The sequence below is a fragment of the Solea solea genome, chromosome 16 (genome assembly GCF_958295425.1).
Source record: "Solea solea chromosome 16, fSolSol10.1, whole genome shotgun sequence".
In the NCBI taxonomy this organism is placed as follows: domain Eukaryota; kingdom Metazoa; phylum Chordata; class Actinopteri; order Pleuronectiformes; family Soleidae; genus Solea; species Solea solea.
The window spans coordinates 22059563-22078952 of NC_081149.1; the positions used below are offsets into that span (position 1 = coordinate 22059563).

The 19390-nt window shown below is 41.3% G+C and overlaps 2 protein-coding genes and 1 non-coding gene across 5 annotated transcripts; all 3 read left to right on the plus strand.

Moving 5' to 3' along the window:
- Positions 1 to 991: 991 nt before the first annotated feature.
- On the plus strand, positions 992 to 10902 carry LOC131475489 (phosphoinositide 3-kinase regulatory subunit 5-like). The gene is made up of 18 exons (XM_058653655.1): positions 992 to 1135; positions 2948 to 3108; positions 3818 to 3918; positions 4011 to 4079; positions 4173 to 4311; positions 4953 to 5022; positions 5131 to 5308; positions 5386 to 5539; positions 6433 to 6501; positions 6602 to 7464; positions 8389 to 8514; positions 8685 to 8810; positions 9093 to 9186; positions 9288 to 9364; positions 9715 to 9814; positions 9901 to 9983; positions 10082 to 10200; positions 10690 to 10902. Exons 2-18 carry the CDS (start codon positions 3009 to 3011, stop codon positions 10835 to 10837), a joined length of 2616 nt encoding a protein of 871 aa, XP_058509638.1. The 5' UTR covers positions 992 to 1135; positions 2948 to 3008; the 3' UTR covers positions 10838 to 10902.
- On the plus strand, positions 1856 to 1927 carry trnaa-ugc (transfer RNA alanine (anticodon UGC)). Its single transcript has one exon. It is a non-coding gene; the product is annotated as a tRNA-Ala (tRNA).
- A 582-nt stretch (positions 10903 to 11484) lies between the features above and the next one.
- On the plus strand, positions 11485 to 19204 carry pik3r6b (phosphoinositide-3-kinase, regulatory subunit 6b). Of its 3 annotated transcripts, XM_058653750.1 has the most exons (20): positions 11485 to 11571; positions 11744 to 11840; positions 11978 to 12070; positions 13337 to 13440; positions 13573 to 13641; positions 13724 to 13859; positions 13947 to 14016; positions 14100 to 14283; positions 15097 to 15244; positions 15327 to 15419; positions 15489 to 15834; positions 15908 to 16004; positions 16081 to 16200; positions 16801 to 16911; positions 17738 to 17843; positions 17952 to 18025; positions 18106 to 18196; positions 18292 to 18344; positions 18419 to 18519; positions 18603 to 19204. In XM_058653750.1, the coding sequence occupies exons 2-20, from the start codon at positions 11825 to 11827 to the stop codon at positions 18745 to 18747; spliced, it is 2157 nt and encodes a 718-aa protein (XP_058509733.1). In that variant the 5' UTR covers positions 11485 to 11571; positions 11744 to 11824; the 3' UTR covers positions 18748 to 19204. The 3 variants fall into 3 exon arrangements, with proteins under 3 accessions (XP_058509733.1, XP_058509731.1, XP_058509732.1); XM_058653748.1 differs by having other exon boundaries at positions 15327 to 15834; XM_058653749.1 differs by having other exon boundaries at positions 15327 to 15834; positions 17955 to 18025.
- Positions 19205 to 19390: the final 186 nt, after the last annotated feature.

The following is a 19390-nucleotide window of genomic DNA, read 5'->3' on the forward strand; positions in this document are numbered from 1 at the left end:
TTCAAATACAAGCAGCTGCTGACACAGTAACATGTGTCTTCATTGTTATGTGAGTGTTTATTCCCTTTAATGTGAGAATATTGTTTCCATATTCATATAAACACATTTCTAACTGCTCTAAACATAAAGTGATTGTTTCTTCTTTGTTTATGACAAACTTCCTTTGTCATAAAAGGAACTGCAAAAAAAACCCATCTGATCTGAACCTCATAAATAATTATTTGAGAATATATATATATACATATATATGTAGGTCCTATATATGTATATGTATATATGTATATGTATATAAGTATATGTATATATATATCACATTTAAAAAAATGTAAGATTTTTTTCCAATATCTCTGCTATCAATTCCTTTTTAATGCGTTCACTTTAATGTCTCAAACCATTTTTCTCAAGGTTACGACTAAATGATTAATTATGAGGTTCAAATCAGATATTATTTACCTTTACTGTATGTTTTGTGCTCCATTGCAATCATTTGCCTATAAATATATTTCCTATTTCATTTATTTAAACTTGTTTTGTTTTCCTAACTTACATGTACATCTTTATTGTTTGGTGGGTTACATATTAATTTGTTGTTATTGCAGCATATTTCACCTCTTGAGTTTGAGTCTTGAGTCTTTTAAGGGTTTTTTGTTTATTTGTAATAAACTTTTTTCCCCTTTACATTCATTGTGAAAGTTGTAACCAGTCAAACATTTACAATGATAATACATTAAAACAGACATATGGAAATGGATACATGCATCTGTACGTATACGTAAGTAAGGCTTCATATCCTCCATTTCATTGTCCAGTCACATTCTATCCCCCAAACGATGTCATAAAACTCTATAACGTGATATAATGAGACGTTAAAGAGGGTCTGTTGAGATTTGTCACTTCTGTGACTCCTCCCACACTTCTCGTCTGCATGGTGTCGTTTAAACCACCTCAGCATTAACACTCGTTCAGTTCCTGTTTTGCAGAATACACTGTGTTGCCCCGTCTGAGCGGCCGGAGGCTCTATTTTTGAAACTCAGCCTCAGAGGAGGGAGGATGTCGTCTCTGGATCGTTTCCCTGCTCCACCTCAGAAGTGATCGCTCTGGGACAATATTAGGAGACACATCACTGCAGCTTAAGGTAGAGTTATGTCTCTTTGTATATATACATATTTATACATATATATGTGTGTGTGTGTGTGTGTGTCTCACTCTACAAAGTAATGACCGACTTTTATTTCCCTTTTAATGTGTCAGCACATGTACAGTGTGCTCTGTGCGTGTTTATTATACGTGATGATTTAATATACCGCATTCTTAAACACAACAGAGCCGCTACTGTTGCACAGCTTTCAATCAGATCTGGCTGCAAAATGTCATTTAAGCTCTGCAAATTTCCTGTTCCCCTTCTGACAGCCGCTGAAAAAGCTGGTGTCACAACAGCTGCAGTCAGGAGCGCGCAGTAGAAAGTAGGTTCGTTGAAGTGTGGAGTCATCACGGCTCTTCCTCGCCTCTCCTCTCCTCTCCTCTTCTGTCGGAGCTGTACTTGGACACATGTACGGTAGCATGTACGTCTGCGTGGCAACACATTCTGCCTATAAACAATAGAATAACACCTGCTTCCTCAGTGGACAATCGATGGGCTTGCCAACAGATACGACTGAGAGCTGAGCTGCTGCCTGTGTTTGTTGCCCTCCTGTAAAGGCAAACAACATTTCCTGCACGTTCCTCCTTCATTATTCAATCTGCGTTTGTACACTTATGTTTATTACTTAATGAATGTGCTTCAGTATCTTTTCTTGCTGTGATTTATGTCTTTTATGTCAGTTGAATGCTTCACTGGGGAATGTCACACACAGATGGGGATGTAGCTCAGTGGTAGAGCGCATGCTTTGCATGTATGAGGCCCCGGGTTCAATCCCCGGCATCTCCACTTTACTTAATGATTACACAATAGTTATTATGTAATGTCCGTGTAGGTTCTCCCTCAATTTCCCCCCTCAGGGATTAATGAAGTAGTTCTTATTCTCTAGAACAGAGTTCAGTTTTAATATAAAACATATGACAATAACACACTGCGTTATGGAAGCAAATTTAATTAAAGGAACGCTCCGCTGCTTTAGCTGGAATGTGATGATAAGGACGGTGAATGGTTGAAGGCAAAATCAGATAAACGGATATATAAATAAATGCATAAGCGAGTCCTGAACTTACATGAACTTTGTTAACTTGTAGACTGATGGTTTATTGTGTCATTCACTTTATCTCCCTGTCGGCCTTTTCCTGTGTTGATGGGCACATGTGACCCTACAAACATTATTCACACTTGCATTGATATAGTACGTACGTGGACTCTGAAGGAAGTCTAACATATAGATTCACAAGCTTATCTTCCACAGTGAAGATGTATCTGTATGGTGCACCCTAACCACCCCATCTTTTTTCATTTTTTTATTTATTTTTTTAAAAAGAGGAAGTTCCGTTGTACTTTATCTGATTTTTCCGTCTTTTACTTTGAAAGTGGCATCAACACAGGTTGCGGCTTTATCTTCGAAAACTAAAGGTGACGGACGAGCATGAAACGGGAAGTTGTCCTTTAGAAATATTCATTTCCATGCCAGTGTGAGTCACAGAAACCTGGTGTCACCCGAGGTTTTTTAGAATGAAAAAGTAGAAGTTGTGGTGACTGTTTTTGTCCAGCTCACCTCCGGTCCATTCACACAGTCAATGACTCACTGGTTCTGGTAGGAAGTGGCAGGGTGAATGTCCTCTGCCAGACGTCTTTGTGGTGGACATTTGCGTCTGCGTCTCTCTCTGTTTGAGCCCATAACTCGGACATTTGCGTGCGATTGTCTCAACAACAATTATGATAAAGTGGTGGCAACAGCAGTAAGAGGAAGTTACATACATAATAATGTACAATAATAGGGTGTCATTCTTGCCTTTATTTCAGGACTTCCTGCCGCTTTACTCTCTGTATTTCGTCCGTGGATGTTGTCGGGCTTCAGCAGAGGATGGAGCCGAGCTCATGCACAGAAGATCGCATCCAGCATGTCCTCGAGCGCTGCCTCTGCGACCTGGGCCTCAACAATCCTGACAAGCAGCTCTGGAACGGTATGAACCCATCCCATAATCCCTGATGACAGTAACATTACATTTAAGTAACATTAAAAAAAGAAAAACACAGTTAACTTAATGTAACGTGTAGAATTAAGGTTACACCATACAACTCAATACAAACATTGTGACAGCAGGGTCCTATTGAATGTTAAATTCAATATTAATGTAAACTATTTAACTGTACATTCACACTTAACATGCTGGTTATTTGCATTACTTTCACAGCAAAATACTGTATATAATTACAGTAAATTACTGTATTATATAATACTGCACTTTCACTGTCGGTAGATAAATGGAATACAGCCATAATTAATTTGATTGTTTACACATGTGGTTTTCCTACTGTGAATTGGTAGCTGTTTACTACAACTTTGTAGTTATACCATATATTACTATATTTTAATGTTTTATTCTAACTTACCTCACAGTAATTATGTCACACATTATATTACTGTGATTTGGCAGTATTTAAAATCACTCCACTAGTTTCCTGTAATAACCACATGTTTAATAATCTCACAAGATAACAGCCTGAGGAAATGAGAGTGATGTAATTCACAAGATCAAATCAGCGCTTGGTGAAGTGTTAAATGGTCGCAATGTGGGGTTTACTGTGCCGTTGTCATCAGAGTGAAACCTAAAAGGAGGAATCACAAGCGTTGCTTCAGCTGCTGTTGTTTTTGTGTGTGTGTGTGTGTAGCTGGATTGTGCCTTAACCGCTGGTGTTTGGAGGAACTTGTGAAGAGAGATCCGCACAACTTCCTCATCCTTCTGCAGAAAATACTGAGGAAAACAAAAGAGGTCAAGAGCTGAAACGCCAACATCATTTTTCAAACCGCTCAGGATGACGCAGGGTTTCACGTCAGGATGTGTGGTTTTGTGTTTTTGTACAGGTGCTGGAGCAGTGTCAGTATGAACTGGTGGTGCCTCTCACGCTCCTGTTCTCTTCAACCCTTCTCAAAGTGAGTGGCTGATCTATGTAATGGTGACATTGTAAGCACAAAGCAACATGTTTATTGTATGTTTGTCTCCTGCTCTCTGTCCACCTGCTTCAGGCTCCTTACGTGGCTCCAGACTGTGATGTTGTGTGGGACGCGTACCTGCTCTTCCACAGCTTCCTGTCCTGGCCTGAGCCTTGCTGCTCTGCCAGTAAACGTCTCATACGTATCATCCAGCAGGAGCTCAGAGCGCCAGGTAAGCTTTTGTCAACTGAAGTGGAAAAGCTAATGTCTTTCTTTCACGCTATGAAAGTGACAGATACATTTTTGCTCATTCCCAAACAAGGCTCCAAGTCCCAAAGTGAGTTATTTCTGCAGTTTTCAGAGGGCAGTTACAGCCGTGGTACTCTGAAAGGACAAAAATGTACTTTGACACTTACGTTTGCTCATGTCCCTTCTGCTAAAACAGAAGAAAATGTTATGTAAGTGTTATTTCAGCGAGCAGCCACCAGGGGGCAATCATGCACATGTACACCTTGATACAGTTTGGTGAATGTAGTAAAGCCCTGAGTGAAGTAGCTGAATTGCAGTGAACGCTGGTTTTAGTTGTTAGCAACATTTAAAAATGGAAAAGAAAAAAAACAGCTACGGTATTAGTTATTTAACTAATGGAGAAATTGTTCAAATAATTACAAACATGGCTAGGTAAGGAGTCCATTAAGAAACATCTGAAATAAGAGAAAATAGGATACTGCAAAATAAAATTATATTTTAAACGAGTTTGAAATGATCACCGTCAATGTTGTGGTGTTACATTTTGTTACAAGTAGACGTGGCTGGTGTTAATATTCGTCTTCAACCACTGTGGCTGCAGTTGTCGTTTATTTTTGTATGCAGGCATTTCATTTCAAAGGCTGGTGAGGACAGAGCAGGGGCTCCCCCCCGACATTCACACCTCTAAAACCATGTAAGTTCTAATTCTAGATGCTCTTCAAACCACAATAATGACCAAAGAAAGGTAAGAACTTTGACTGTCCTTGTGTACTCTAATGTGTAACCTGTGTGTCTACATTAGGATGGTTCTCTTAGTGAGCTCAGATGAAGACGTCCCTCCAGAGGTCCAGTCTGTCTCTGAGCAGCTGAGCGGCACCCAGTTCTCCAGCAGAGACGTCATCATCACCGTCCTCCAGCACAGCTTTCAGGCTGTGCTGGGCAAGAGGCACGAGCTGCAGCCGCTGCTCGCCGCCCTGCAGGTGACTCATGAACACAGAGCATCCCGTTTTGTTTCTTCTGAAGTCCGTCTCTAAAGAATGCTTCCATGCTCTTACAGACAAAGCGGCTGGAGGAGCTCCTACAGGCAGTGACTGAGAGCATGGAGATAGCAGCCGCCACAGGAGACGTCAGCACAGCGAAGCAGGCTCTGCTGAGCAAAATGGAGAGGCTCAGAGAAAGTCTGGTTCCAGCTGAGGGCTGCTCACACTCTGGTAAGACAAAGAACTACAAAACCATACATCAAATCTAATGTCACTGACAAACTTTGGCTGCTTTTTCCCATTACTATGTTTAAACATATAATATATACAGAGGGTATAAGATTGTGCAATATAGAGTGTCTTATATCCTTTATTTCAGCAACTTTATAAACACACCTGAGCAAATAGTTCTAAATATGTTTAAAATCAGATTGAATTTGTGGTATTTGGAAATATGCTCCAGTTCAAAGTTCACTGGCTTGTTTCTATGAAAAAAGAAAGAAAATAAAAGTGTCTATTTTGTGACTTCTGCACAATTATTGCTACTAAAAATGTGATATATAAGGAATCATAGCAGAAGAGACTGTGCAGTTTTAGCTGTGCTCAGAGACACCAAGTGCCTGCAACTACTCATGTAGTTGGAGCAGAGACACATCGTTTACGCTTCTGTTCCGCAGATCAGATAACAGATCAGTTCTTTGGTGCATTCACATCTGTGCTTACACATGTGGTCAGGCACTATCAATCTGATCACAGAAAACATGTTTACAATGTTGAAACTTGGGTGAATGACCTATATGTAAGTGAAACAACACACTACAGTGGCCAAAAAAAGATGACTCAGGAAGTGCTTCGTGCTCAGTTGGGTGTTAACTAAATTAACAAGACCATCAGTGAGATGATTCTTTTATCTTCTATTAACTTGGCCCAGTGATTCAGTAGATTAAGTTGGCTAATAACTCGACAGCACTTTAATTTGTATTCTTTGAACCACCATTCTGAATAATGACTGATCAGGGATCAGTTTAGCAAGCTGATTCTTTTGTTTCATGAGTGAAAAGACTTCTTTTCTGTTGTTGCTGTTGACCATCAACACTTCTTCATGAATCTCTTCCTCTCTTTAGGGACCGTTGAGACTTTCATGCTGCCTCACCCCAAATGTCACACGTGTCCTTGGGAGAGCGACAACTTTGGTAATTCATTCAGTTTGAGAAACCGTCAGTTTGACTGCATCGTTTATCAGAGACCTGCCTTCAACTGTATTTAATCCTCTCCTTCTTCACATTCATGCAGACGTTCTGAATGACATTCTCCTGAGCGAGTCAGACCTGGATTCAACTGAGGACTGTTTCCTGAAATCAGAAATAGATGAAGATGATTTTAATGACACCAGCGTGGATGAAGAGGACGAGTTGGCGGGAAACAACGCCAACCTCGATTTTCAAAACCACCGCATCTCTACAGCATCTTCCTCCTCCAGGGACTCCATGTTCTCCAGCCACTCGCTCTCCTCCAGCTGGTCCGTGCCGTCCACCTCATCGGGTGTGGAAAGCGACTTCAGTGAGGACACGGGGCACGAGGACACAGAGGAAGGACCAAGCAGCTCGCCAAAGCCGAGAAAGAAGCCTAAAAAGAAGTCCAGGTCTCTGTTAGGTGTGGAACGCTTCTCCATGCTTTTCAGAAATCCCCACAGCCCAAGCATTTGCCGGCGCGCCCAGAGCATGGGTTACCGTAGCGACTCCCCCAAAGACGCTCAAAGAACTGGGACAGCACTCAAACTCTCCAGGTCTCTGTCCAGACAGACTCATCCTCTGCATAGATCCACCACTGCGTTAGACCCTCTTTCCCCGCAGAAGCACGTGTGTGTGCGCAGGAGGCCGATCCTGAGCTGCGACGACACCGACGGGGCAGAACTGCCCACCCTGGTCAAAGTGGTGATATTTGGAGGTGACAAAGAGGCTGGCAGGCTCGCCAGGGCCTACAGTGACCTGCAGCAGAAGGAGAGCAAATGTCAGAGACTCACCAAGATGTGCCGACTGCAGTTTTACTTTGTGCCCACCAAAAGGAGGAGTCCAGGGAGTCCAGGGAGTCCAGGAGGAGGACACACGCCGACTGAAGTCCAGACAGGAAGTTCAACCAAAGCTGCTGCATCTTTGGTGAGACTTAAAAAACTCACAAAGTCTTTAATGCTATAACTGGTACGGGAGATCAGATCGAAAAATACTAGGCAGATCTCACAGGTTTAAAAACAGGATCAAGGAATATCTGGACACTGAAGGTCAGGAAAGCACGACTACTGTGTATATACACAGGGAGGGGACGAGACAATGAGACACAGGGAATTAGGATAATAAAAATGTCCAGTAGATTAGAAAAGCAAACACACACACGAGCGGAAAACGTGACAGGATGTTGTGGACCATCAAAGACCACCAAAATAAAACAGGAAGTAACTCAAAACGAAGAGAAACAGAGTATCGAGCCTGATAGTAACACGAGTCGCTGTCACAGCTGATTCAGACTTTTCCATTCAGATTCTGTTAAAGTGTGATTATGCAAGTGCTTCTACTTTGTAAGCCTTCCTAACCCTTTATAAAGGTTGTAACTTAAATGTTAATAAATGAGCTATAAACCTCCAATTACACACCATGTCATTAATGAAGGGAAATCCATTAAAATATGAATTTAAAAATGGTTAATAATGAGAGTCATGGGATTATCATTATTAATGAGCAAACTGAAGTCAGTCATATTCATAATTAAATATGAATTGAATTATTTATGGGTTATATATCTTTATTATTACATATTTAATTACTTAATTTGAAATGCTGTTAATAAATGATACTAAATAGTACTAAATACTAAAGAGACAGTTACTTATTATGCTGTAAAAGGACAAAAAGTTTGTTTGTATTCATTTATCATAACTATTTTTAAACCATTTACAAGCTGTGATGTCATCAAGCAGCTCTCTATGTAGGATTTTCTTTAAGAAGTCAATTCATGGACGTGCTTACAGGACAGATACTACACTGCCATGAAATGTAGTTACGACTATTTCATTCTTTACTCTACAGGAGTCGAACGACTTGATGCTCAAGGACAGCACTGCACACATAGCCAAGATGTTGGGCATGATGGATCCCTGGTACGAGCGCAACGTCCTGAGTCTGCTCAGCCTGTCCTCCGACGTCCTCTGTCAGGTAACGCTTCAAGTACAGTCATTCCCAGAGACGACCACTGAACAGCCTTTTATTTTAAATAACAACAGACATTACTCTAACATGTTAATTGTTCTGTTGAATGTGAAAGCAGTTTAAATGAACATTAATATATAAAAATGTTATGATATCTTTGACTCTCTTTGACTCAGACTGCTTGTAAGGAAGTCTCTGAGGGCAGTGCCAGCACGGAGCGGCTCCCCCTGCTGGCCGACCTGCTGCTGTATTACTGCAGGCATGCGGACCAGCCTGTTCTGGTGCAGCTCTACCAGGCCGAGGTCAGAGGAGCAGTAAACACACACACACACACACACACATCTAGCCTTTAAGGGACTCTACATTGACTTCCATTCATTTGGTACAAAGCATTAGCTCTAATCTGAACCACTAACAGTTAATGTCTTTAACTTTTAGCTCTAAACGTCAGCCGGTCCTGACAAGATCAGTGTTTATGTCAGAAAATCCTAAACAGGCTCCAGAGTCACTCACTCTGGTCTGTAATGACAGTGAGTCCGTGCTGACTCACTCTCCGAGTGTCTCGTCTCTTTGTCTCTGCACAGCTGACTTTGGCTGGAGGGGAGACGAGAAGGGAAGTGTTCATTCATTCTCTGGAGCTCGGTCACTCTGCTGGAACCAGAGCTGTTAAAGCTATGGGTGAGTGTCCCTCTCACATACACACACACACACACATACGCAGACAGCCACAACGCCACACAGTCACACACGGTGTAATGTGTGCTGCATTGTCTCTATAGGAGCCGCCAGCAAACGCTTTGGAATCGATGAAGAGCGTCAGGCTGTTCCTCTGACGCTTAGTGTTGCCTACAACAAGGTATTGTTCCCACCCACAAACACTCATCAGTCTCTATAAGGGACACAGACAGACGGTTGGAACAAGGGTTTTCTCCATGGAGTTTGGATGTTCTCCCCCTTTGTGTGTGGGTTTTACCCATTTTAAGCAAATTGGACTCTTAATTAACTGTTAACGGTGAGAGTGAATGGCCCCATGATGGACTGGTGAAGTGTCCAGGGTGTACCCCGCCTTTTTTATCCTCTTAGGATAAAGAGGAAGACGATGAATAACGAATGAGTCACTCAACAGGCATACCTAATAAAGTGGTTGTTAATGAGTGCGTGTTGAAGTTTTTATAATCTGACCTACTCGTGGACACTCATTTGCAGGTGGCTGTAAGTGGGAGGAGTCAGTGGACCGAGACAGAGATAGTGTGCACATCGCTTAATCTTCACAAAGCCTGCAGGACGCCTGAGCATCTGTGGGACGGTGATTATCGTCGCCCTGTTGTCATTTACATTCATGTGTTTTGCTTGCATTGTGGTTGCTAAGTCAGTGAAATGTTCTGTGTCCAGATTCAAGAATAGAAAGTCTGCAGCTGACAATCACTGAAGTTGTGAAGAAGCACTGCTCCAAATCTAAAAAGTGCAACAACCAGGTGACTTGTGTTGTGTTTTGTTTTTAAACATAGTCCAAACAAATGTCAGTGTCATCCACCCTCTCACATCTCTGCTCCCTCATGTTTACACCTGACAGCTCATCTCAGTGTCAGAGGTGAAGGTGGACAGGGTGGAGGTGAGCAGCGGCGATGACGGGGGAACCTTTGCCGTGTGTCTGGATCAGGACGAGAGGAAGTTCATCCAGAGTGTGACCAGGTACCAGACACTTTTATTGTGACATTATAGCTATAAAAGTGGGAGCGTTTGTGTGTATACAGCAGCAGTGCAGGGGCAAGAAGCATTTCTACTGTAAAACTACTGAACAACCAGGTTTTTTTGAGCTGTAGAATTCACTTCTAAAACATTTTTTATGGCCACTTCTTTGTGTTTTCAGTCATATTCCAACTTGTTTGTAGCTGTATGGCTTTATAAGAGCAATATTGCTGTTGCGGCCATCTGTCCTGACATAAAACAAACAATGTTGCTGGGAAACATGCCGACTTAAAAGTTACACTTATAAAATAAAAGAAGTCATGTTGAAGTCCTTTTTAATGCCACTTACCAACCGAGAGAGCTGAAACACCATCCATGTATTTCACCAAAAGCACCTCTAATCTGCACTGCAAAGTAAAATACAGCGTCACACATTTCTGACACATGTCTGTCTGTCTGTCTGTCTGTCTGTCTGTCTGTCTGTCTGTGCAGGTGTGACGTGTCCCTGTGCTGTAAACCGGGCAGCAACTCTGACTGGAAGTCCTACACGCCGTTACCGGGCCAAGTTCAGCCTCTGCACCCGTCCTACTGCTCTCTGCTCTGCCTTCCCATCACCTCGTTCTCTGCTTCACATCCCTGACACACTTCTGACATCCTGCAGAGTTCATATATATATATATATATATATATATATACATGTATGTATATACATATATATATATATATATATATATATATATATATGCATGTATGTATATAACCCTAACCCCATACATGTATGTAAACAGGATGCAGAATCTCTATAAGAGCGCCACTCATGAACCTGTGAATTTCAGGTTTGTCCTGTAGCTGATGTCAAGGTGTGTCACACTATTATTAAAAGAGGGAGAGTGTGTCTGATGAGGGAATTACCGTCTATCTTTCTTTTATTTATCACTGAAGAACTTATACATTTACGAAGGAGTTTCTCATCCCACACAGCAGAGACATCACTGGTCACATACTCTGCAGAAAACTACTTGAATACGACTGAGTACGTTCCATTAAACCCGCCCTTTTTTTTTCTCTAAGAAACGTGTGATAAAATAAGTTATTTATCTTTATGCTTTTAATGTTGCTTTTCTTTTGTTGTTGTTGTTTTTTTTATATGTTGCACAGTCAAATAAAAATCATCATTTTTTTTCAGTTGCCTGTTGTTATTCTTTGTCCTCACCTTTCCTGCACTTCCTCTTAGGAGTTAATCCCACCCTCTTGCACACCATAATAAACAGTATCCAGCGTTGTGATCTTATTCACCTCACAGACGGCAGCCGTGGAGAATCTTCAGAGGGAGAATGTACTTTTACACATTTGGAAAAGGCCTAACAAACAATGGTAGGTATTTGAAATGATGCATTTTATCATCATATCATTTTAATTGAGTGTAGAGTTTTTTAAACTTCATAGCACACAGAAAGACACTCATCTATTTGCACAGCTTTGTATCGTGTGTTATTATTTCTGCTGCTTGCTTGTTAACATTCAACTGAAGTGTGATCATTTCCAGGTTTGAGTGTTTAAAAAACAACAACAACTGCAACCAAGCTGTTGGGAGCAAACAGCGTCAGGTGTGAAGATTATCCTGAGAATGGTTGATCTCACAGGTGAGTGTTTGGATGGATACATGCATGTTTTCCTTTCCTCTTCAGATACTTGGAATCGCTGTGGTATGAAAACGAGTTCAGCTTGTTAAAGGCAGGAACAGTAGAGTGTGTGATGTTTCACCTTTGTCTTCTTTCAGCTGATGTCTGTCTGTCGGCGGCGCAGTCCAGCCTGAGCGATGACGTCCAGACTCTTCTCAAAGAGATGAACAGCCGCTGTACCTCGCAGAAAGGTAGAGAGCAACAACTGAGCCAATATGAGTCACAACAGACCAGAGAAATGGAACTGACAACATGAATAAACAACAAGATAAATCACCCAACCCTAAAACACATGAAGCAGGAAAAAAAACAAAAGAACTCAAAATAACAAAGTCATCTCACTGACGATTAGTCACCCACAAGGAAACACTGCAGAATAAATATTAAACAATACATATTTAATTAGTTATATAAGAAAATACAGTCATGAGCAGACTAAAGGTGGTAAAATATGTTGAGTAGTAAAATAAAAAGTAAAAGGTATAATATACAAAGAATATATATATATATATAATTTCCGGACAATTCCAACAGTATTATATATAGACGTATATAACTGAAGTGTATAGGTTAAAATTTGGGGAAATACTTTGTTGGAACACATGTAGGAAACTATGTATGCAGTTTTAAAATACCAAATTATTCAAGAAAAAAACAAACCACATTCTACAGGATAAAGCTGTAGGTATTTAGTATGACCTTGAACAACAGCATGACCTTGACTCTCTGGCATCAAAATGTATTTTGGCATGAAACGCGTAAAATGTCAAAAACGTTTTGCATATATATATATTTAAATACCCTGTTGTGTGTGTTGTGTGGGGTTTTATATAATGGAGACCACTTAGTTTAATTCATATAATATACATTTTTAACATTTTACCCATGGTAATTTGCCGTGGGAATAATACACAACTCCTTTTATGGGCATCCTGGGGGTGTGTGTTTGTAGGTCACATATTCAGGCTTTAAAAAAAGTGCTGTTTTTTTTCATCTTCTTATGTGTTGTTGAGTCCCAGTGCTTGAGTTATGATTCATTTGATATCACATTTTTAGTCGTGATATAAAGTAGCAATAATTGTGCAGAAGTGACAAAATTAGACTGTTTTTCTTTTCTTTTTGTTCATAAAAACGAGCCAAGTGAACTTTGAACTGTGACTTATTTCCAAATTTCACAAATTCAGTCCGATTTTAAACATTGTGAATACTTTGGGCTCAGTCGTGTTTATATAGTTGGTGAAAATTAAAAAAAAATTTTCATCAGATTGTCTACGTTGTGCTGAATAAAAGGATACAAGACACTCTATATTGCACATCTTATATCCTCTGTATACACTGTAGGTTTTAACGTAGTAATGTTCTAAGGATTCAAATCTATTTGATATACTTCCAAAGCTAACCCACTGTGTTATAAATAATTATGAGGCTTTAAACATTAAACGATCTGTGCTCTGCAGGATGGTCCAGATGGAATCTGGAGAAGAAGGTGGAGGTGGATCCGTCCAGCAGCGTCTCACTGATCCGTGTGTTGGTCAAAGAGCTGGGGAAGAAACTGAAAAAGGTTGGCATACGTATATGTTACAGGCCTATTATTCTAAAGTCTCCTTCAGTCTTTGTATATACATTAAAAAGCTTTATTCAATTGAAAATAATGTTAATATAACTTCTTTGTCCACTTTTCTTTGCGATACAGATCCATAAAACCCATCAGCACATGCACGTCATCCCTATTCTGCACACTCTCTACTACGTCGTCATTCAGGTGAGATCTAGTCTGCACTGTAAAGATGAATGAATCCTTTTTAGTATTTTGTGTTTTACTGATTTTAATTTGAATCTCCCAGTCAGTTACCATCATTCCTGCCAACCTTTACCAGAGAGTGTGTGAGTGTCTGTTGAAACTGTTGATATTACCGTTACCTTACTCTGCTGTGGCCCTGAGCACTCTGCGCAGCATTAGGATGGAAATGACCACACCAGGTATGAGCTTTATATATATATTATATACTCTCTATACATCAGTCTTATTTAACTCTGGTAAAACCCAGCAATTCTTCCCCTCGACAGGCTCTTTATACACGAGGAGAGTCATTGCTGAGCAGAACCTGAGGAGTAAGCATTTCACCATGCAGGAAAAGTGAGTAGTGGTGTCTGTTTGTACATGAGTAAATAAAACATGGGAAAGAACAGTTTTATTTGAGTGTCGTGGTTTTCCTTCAGGGTGTTTGTGCTCGCAGACCCTTCTGTTTTTTCTGCTCAGCTGGAAGCACAAGTGAGAGCCTCTTTGGAGGCGTCCAGCATGTTCAGGGACACGGCGACGATGGAGAGAAATGTCCTCGTGCATGTGCTGCACAAGGGACTGGGGACGGACTGTCAGAGCTCCAGACTGACTCAAACTCTGGAGGTAAGCTTTAAGAATATAAAGCTGCTTTGAGTTTGAATCTCAGTGGGGGCAGAGCTTGTTCTGCATGTTAGACACGCCCCTTCTCTGTCTATTTTTAAAACATATCTTAAAAGACTCTTTTTTTTACGTGTTTTTTTATATTTTCTACAGTATTGTAGTATATGTTGGTTTTTTAGGTCTTGTGTTTCTATATTTCTCTGATGTACAGCACTTGTTTTTAAAGTGCTTTATGAATAAAGTTAGACATGGTCAAATGGCCCTTTGTTCCTGAATGACATACAAACACATGGTCATCCATTGACTCCACTGTCATTAATCACTTGTCGTTCTGTTGACACTGGTTTTGCCAACTTCCTGATAAGAAAATAAGTCACTTTCCTTTTCCTGTTTTTTGCCTGAGCGTCCTGTCGCCATTTTACCTCTTCATGACACCACATGTCTGTTGCTATGATACACAGGACTCACAGTGAATCGGGCGACCAATTAAAAGTCCCCATTTTCTATTGAATAGTAATGAATGACACACAGATGCAGATGGATTTAATTTCCCCTTATACAAATCATGCAATCTTCATTAGTTCATTAGTAATCTGTCATTTTTCTGTTCAGTATCTGTTCAATACAGAACACGTCTTTTATCATTCAAATATTGAACAAATCCTTATTTTACAGAACCCTAGGTGACACTGGTTCCCCTCACATTTGAGGGGTTTCCATCCTTAATGTCCCTAAATTCTGGTGATCTGTAAACTCCTCCTTCACGGCAGTTACACCCACTAAACCCCTGCATTACCTCTTTATGTGTATTTTCAGGTGATAGAAGACAAAATAGTTAAGACATATTTTGAGGAAGTGGTACAAGCTGTGGAGCAGAGTATCAGACATGGTGCAGGTGGTTATACGGCGTATCTGAACAAGCTACAGCACATACAGAGAGACGTCCTCACTGCCGACACCAACGGTGGGTGAACCTCTCTCAAATGATCAGTGATGTTGTTTTATCACGTTGTTTCTTACACTTTAGCTTCCCGCTCTCTGCCCAGATTCAAACAAGACAGACAGTGGCTCCGTGTGCAGTAGGACAGTGTCCTATCCCGAGATCAAGTTCATCATGTGGACAAATGAAGTGGATCTATGTAAGTATGAGAGACGCAGACAGCATTTAAACACATGTCAATGCTGCATTAAATGTATATTCCCTGAAGATAATCTGCTGGCAAACTTCACCCTGAGATCCTGCTCCAACTCCATGGACAAAGACGAGGACGACATGGGAAACTCGGAGGACGGTGAGGTCAGGAGACACCGGGAGGACAGCTGCGCCGAAGACACAAAGAGGCCTAGAAATTCCTCCCTGGCGATCTCACGCAGAAACGCCTACAGGAAAGGAAATTCAGCAGGTCGATTGAATCTAATGACGGAAAACATCGACGGTTTTCCTGGAAGCTCTCCCGTCTTCATGGAGGACTGTAGGCGGCGCACGGCACGGGTGGTGGTGATGGGGGACAATCGTGTGCTGGGAAGACTCACCAAGGCTTACCACTCCATTCGGTAAGCAGCTGGTCTTTCACAGGTCGTTCCTGTTTCCTCCTAAAATACATGATTCTTGTGTATTTGACAACAGAGACAGAGAGTCCAAACATCTTACTTTGACAAAGAGGCTCAACCTACAGCTGTACTACATCCCAGTCACAGATGTGGAGCCTCCTCTCAGTTCACCTGTACGTCACACACAGCTGAGCCAAAGTCATGCCGATTTTCAAGACTCCACTTCATCACTTTGTATGTCCCTAACAGGACATCCCATGTCAGGACGCGGGTCGGTTGTCTCTCTCCTCTTTATTGGGACAAACGGATCCATGGTACAACAGCAACATCAACAGCCTGAGAGTGGCCATCGCCATGCAGAATGGACAGGTAAGCTTCGGTTCAGAGGAGACAAGACGTCTACAGTCACCCAAGGTTGTGATAGTTAACGAAAACTAACTGCAATTGGAGTCATTTTTTTAACGAGAGCCAGATTTGATGTGAAGATTTCTAACAGTAAACTTTACATGTTCATTTATAAGTGTACTGTTTTATAATCATTTAATTTACATTGTCACAGATATTGTTCTTAAATGGCAATGTAACCAAATCTAAGCCACTTAGGAGTGAAAAAATGAAAATAAACACACCTGGAGTCAAATAACATAATAGACTAAATCTGTCTCAGGATTTTGAATCCAGGACTCCTAATGACTGAAGTTCCTTCCAGACCATAAATAATACTTTATAAAAGCAGAGCTGCGGACGTTAGACTTGCTTGATCTAAGTGAATCAAACCTCTCGTCTTTTATTGGATTTATTGGGGTTTTTTGCTCATGTTTTTCCTCAGATTGAGCTCCCGAGACTCCTGACTCACAAACAATGTGATGTGTCTCATCAGGGTTATTTATTATCAATATTATTATTATTATTATTATTATTATTATTTATGTTGTAATAATGGCTTTCCTCTGCGATGTCTGTCTGCAGTGTAGTAATCACAGCGAGTCCACGGAGCAGAACCACTTCCTGTTGGACACCCTGTGTTACTACCTTCGCTGTGGGACGAAGCCAGTTAACCTGCCCCTATATTCTGTCAAGGTACGGAGGTTGGGTTTTCATATGAAATACTTTTTTTTATCACATGGAGTACTCAAGTTAAGGTTTTGTGATATTTAATGAAGTGACCATTAATTAACAGATTAATAAGTTTTTTGGTTTTTTTTTGGTGGTGCCTGGTGCCTGGTGCCTGGTGCCTGGTGCCTGGTGGCAGGGCCTGTTGCCTGTTGCCTGTTGCCTGTTGCCTGTTGCCTGGTGCCTGGTGCCTGGTGCCTGTTGCCTGGTGCCTGGTGCCTGGTGCCTGGTGCCTGGTGCCTGGTGGCAGGGCCTGGTGCCTGGTGCCTGGTGTCTGGTGTCTGGTGCCTGGTGCCTGGTGCCTGGTGCCTGGTGCCTGGTGCCTGGTGTCTGGTGTCTGGTGCCTGGTGCCTGGTGCCTGGTGCCTGGTGGCAGGGCCCGTTGCCGGGGCCTAGTGCGGTGGTGGAAGAGCACCTCTAAATTTTCTCTTTGCTCCATAGTCTCACACAGTTCACAAACTCTCCTCTCAAAGGCACATGACTTTACAACCAACGAGCAGTCAAAGTTAGATCCAGACATTGTTGTAATAGAGACCAAAAACAGCTAAAAGTAGACTGAAAATCACAGGCAACAAAATCCCTCACAATGAAGGCAACAGTTGTATCACGTCTGCTACAGACCTACGTGTTGAAAGTGTGAGTGATTGTGAAAGAAGCTGGCGACACGTTGCTGTACGTCATTACTAAAGAGGCCAAAACAGATTAGGTTTAAAGCGTTTGACTGAAGCACAGAGCAGTGTACACTCTGATAGAAGCTGTCAATGATTGATTGTTACGTGTGTGTGTGTGTGTAGATGACCCGCTCCAGCTGTGATGTCACCTCTGTGGTGGAGGAGGTGTTTGTGTCTCAACTGGAGGCCGACATCCCAGAGTTTAGACACCTCAGAGAAAGATTTTCAAGTATGTCCCTTTAATGTCTTCCTGTCATTGTGTGCGTGTGTGTGTGTGTGTGTGGACACTGACAACAGCACAGTTACATTCACTAAAGTGAGGTGTTGTCATTGACAGAAGAACCCTCTACACGCAGAAAGAACTCAACCGTGGTGGTGCATGGAGGAGTCATCACAGTCAAATATACAGAGGTCAATATTATTATTATTATTATTATTATTATTTCAGTATTATTTTTACTTATTTAAGTCATTTTTTATGTCTTTTTCAGACCTCATTGAGCAAAAGAAAAGTCGTGAGGGGAGAAGCGCCCATGTCGTGTGGCGTGGTTGTTACGTCAGAGCCTGCAGCCACAACAGCAGGTTGACCTTTCGTATTGATTTGAGTTCATATTTAGAACTCAAAGCTTCCTGTCAATACTCTGAATATGTGAATAATACATTTTCACTTTGTCTAGGCGAGGATTACCTAACTGTGCGTTTTGACAGGATGAACCCAGGCTGCAACACCGTAAGAAATGACTTACGTAATATTTACTCATGTACACTGCAATGCTTTCTAAACCTTCTCTGGTTTGCTTGTAGAAAATTAAAAGCCAAAACATCAGCATCAGGACCATGGAGCATCGAAGCCTCTCTGTGTGCCTGGACAAAGACTCTCGAAGGACGTACACGGATGTCCAAAAGTGAGTCCCCACCCCACAGTATTGTTTTCCTACTGTATTCCACATGAATCCAGGTATTAAACTGTGACAACGTTGCTTTGCAGAGTAGAAATCTCCCCGTGCTTGGACCCAGGATGCAGCATCCGCTCCATGTTCACCATCAGCAGCGAGCGAGCGCTGCCACTGAGCAAGTACCTGAACAAAGTGCTGTCGCTGCCAATCAACACCTTCACTGGTGTGACGCTCTGAGCGACATGATTCCATGATTTCATGATTTCATGTGTTAGCGCTTCATTTTCAGTGTTACTGACATCTTTGTATCGTTAACACAGAGTAGTCAGCTACGACGTACAGTATGTTTGAAAGAGTTAATTCCAAACTATCAGTAATGTGATTTTAACTTCTTTTTTTTTAAAGATTTAGTTGTTTTATATACCTTGGGAAGTAAAAGCAGGTCTTTGTTGTAGTGTATTCAAAAAGGAACCTATAGAAAATGTATAAAAGGCCATAAAACTTTTTAACAAAAACATACAAGTCTTATAAAAGAGTGCAGCTATTTACAAAATGTGACAGGAAACACTTCAGAATGAGATTTTTCACTTGTTTGTGGTGTATTATTGTGTTTCTAAACAGGTTTGAATGACTTTATCGTTGTTGTTAGTTAGTGTTGTTAGAACTTGTCGCCTACTTTCACATTTTGATTAAAAAATAAAAATAAAAAATGCTTTCCAGTGTTTCTTATTTTTGTTACATGACAGGTTACAGTGACATTGTCGTTAGTACATGGTGACCTCATGAGCTTTGCACTGTGCACACTTCTAATGAGTCACATGGTGATTTAAACCTGGGCTTTGAACATACATGATGGCTGAGTTCCTTTTAACTCTCCTGA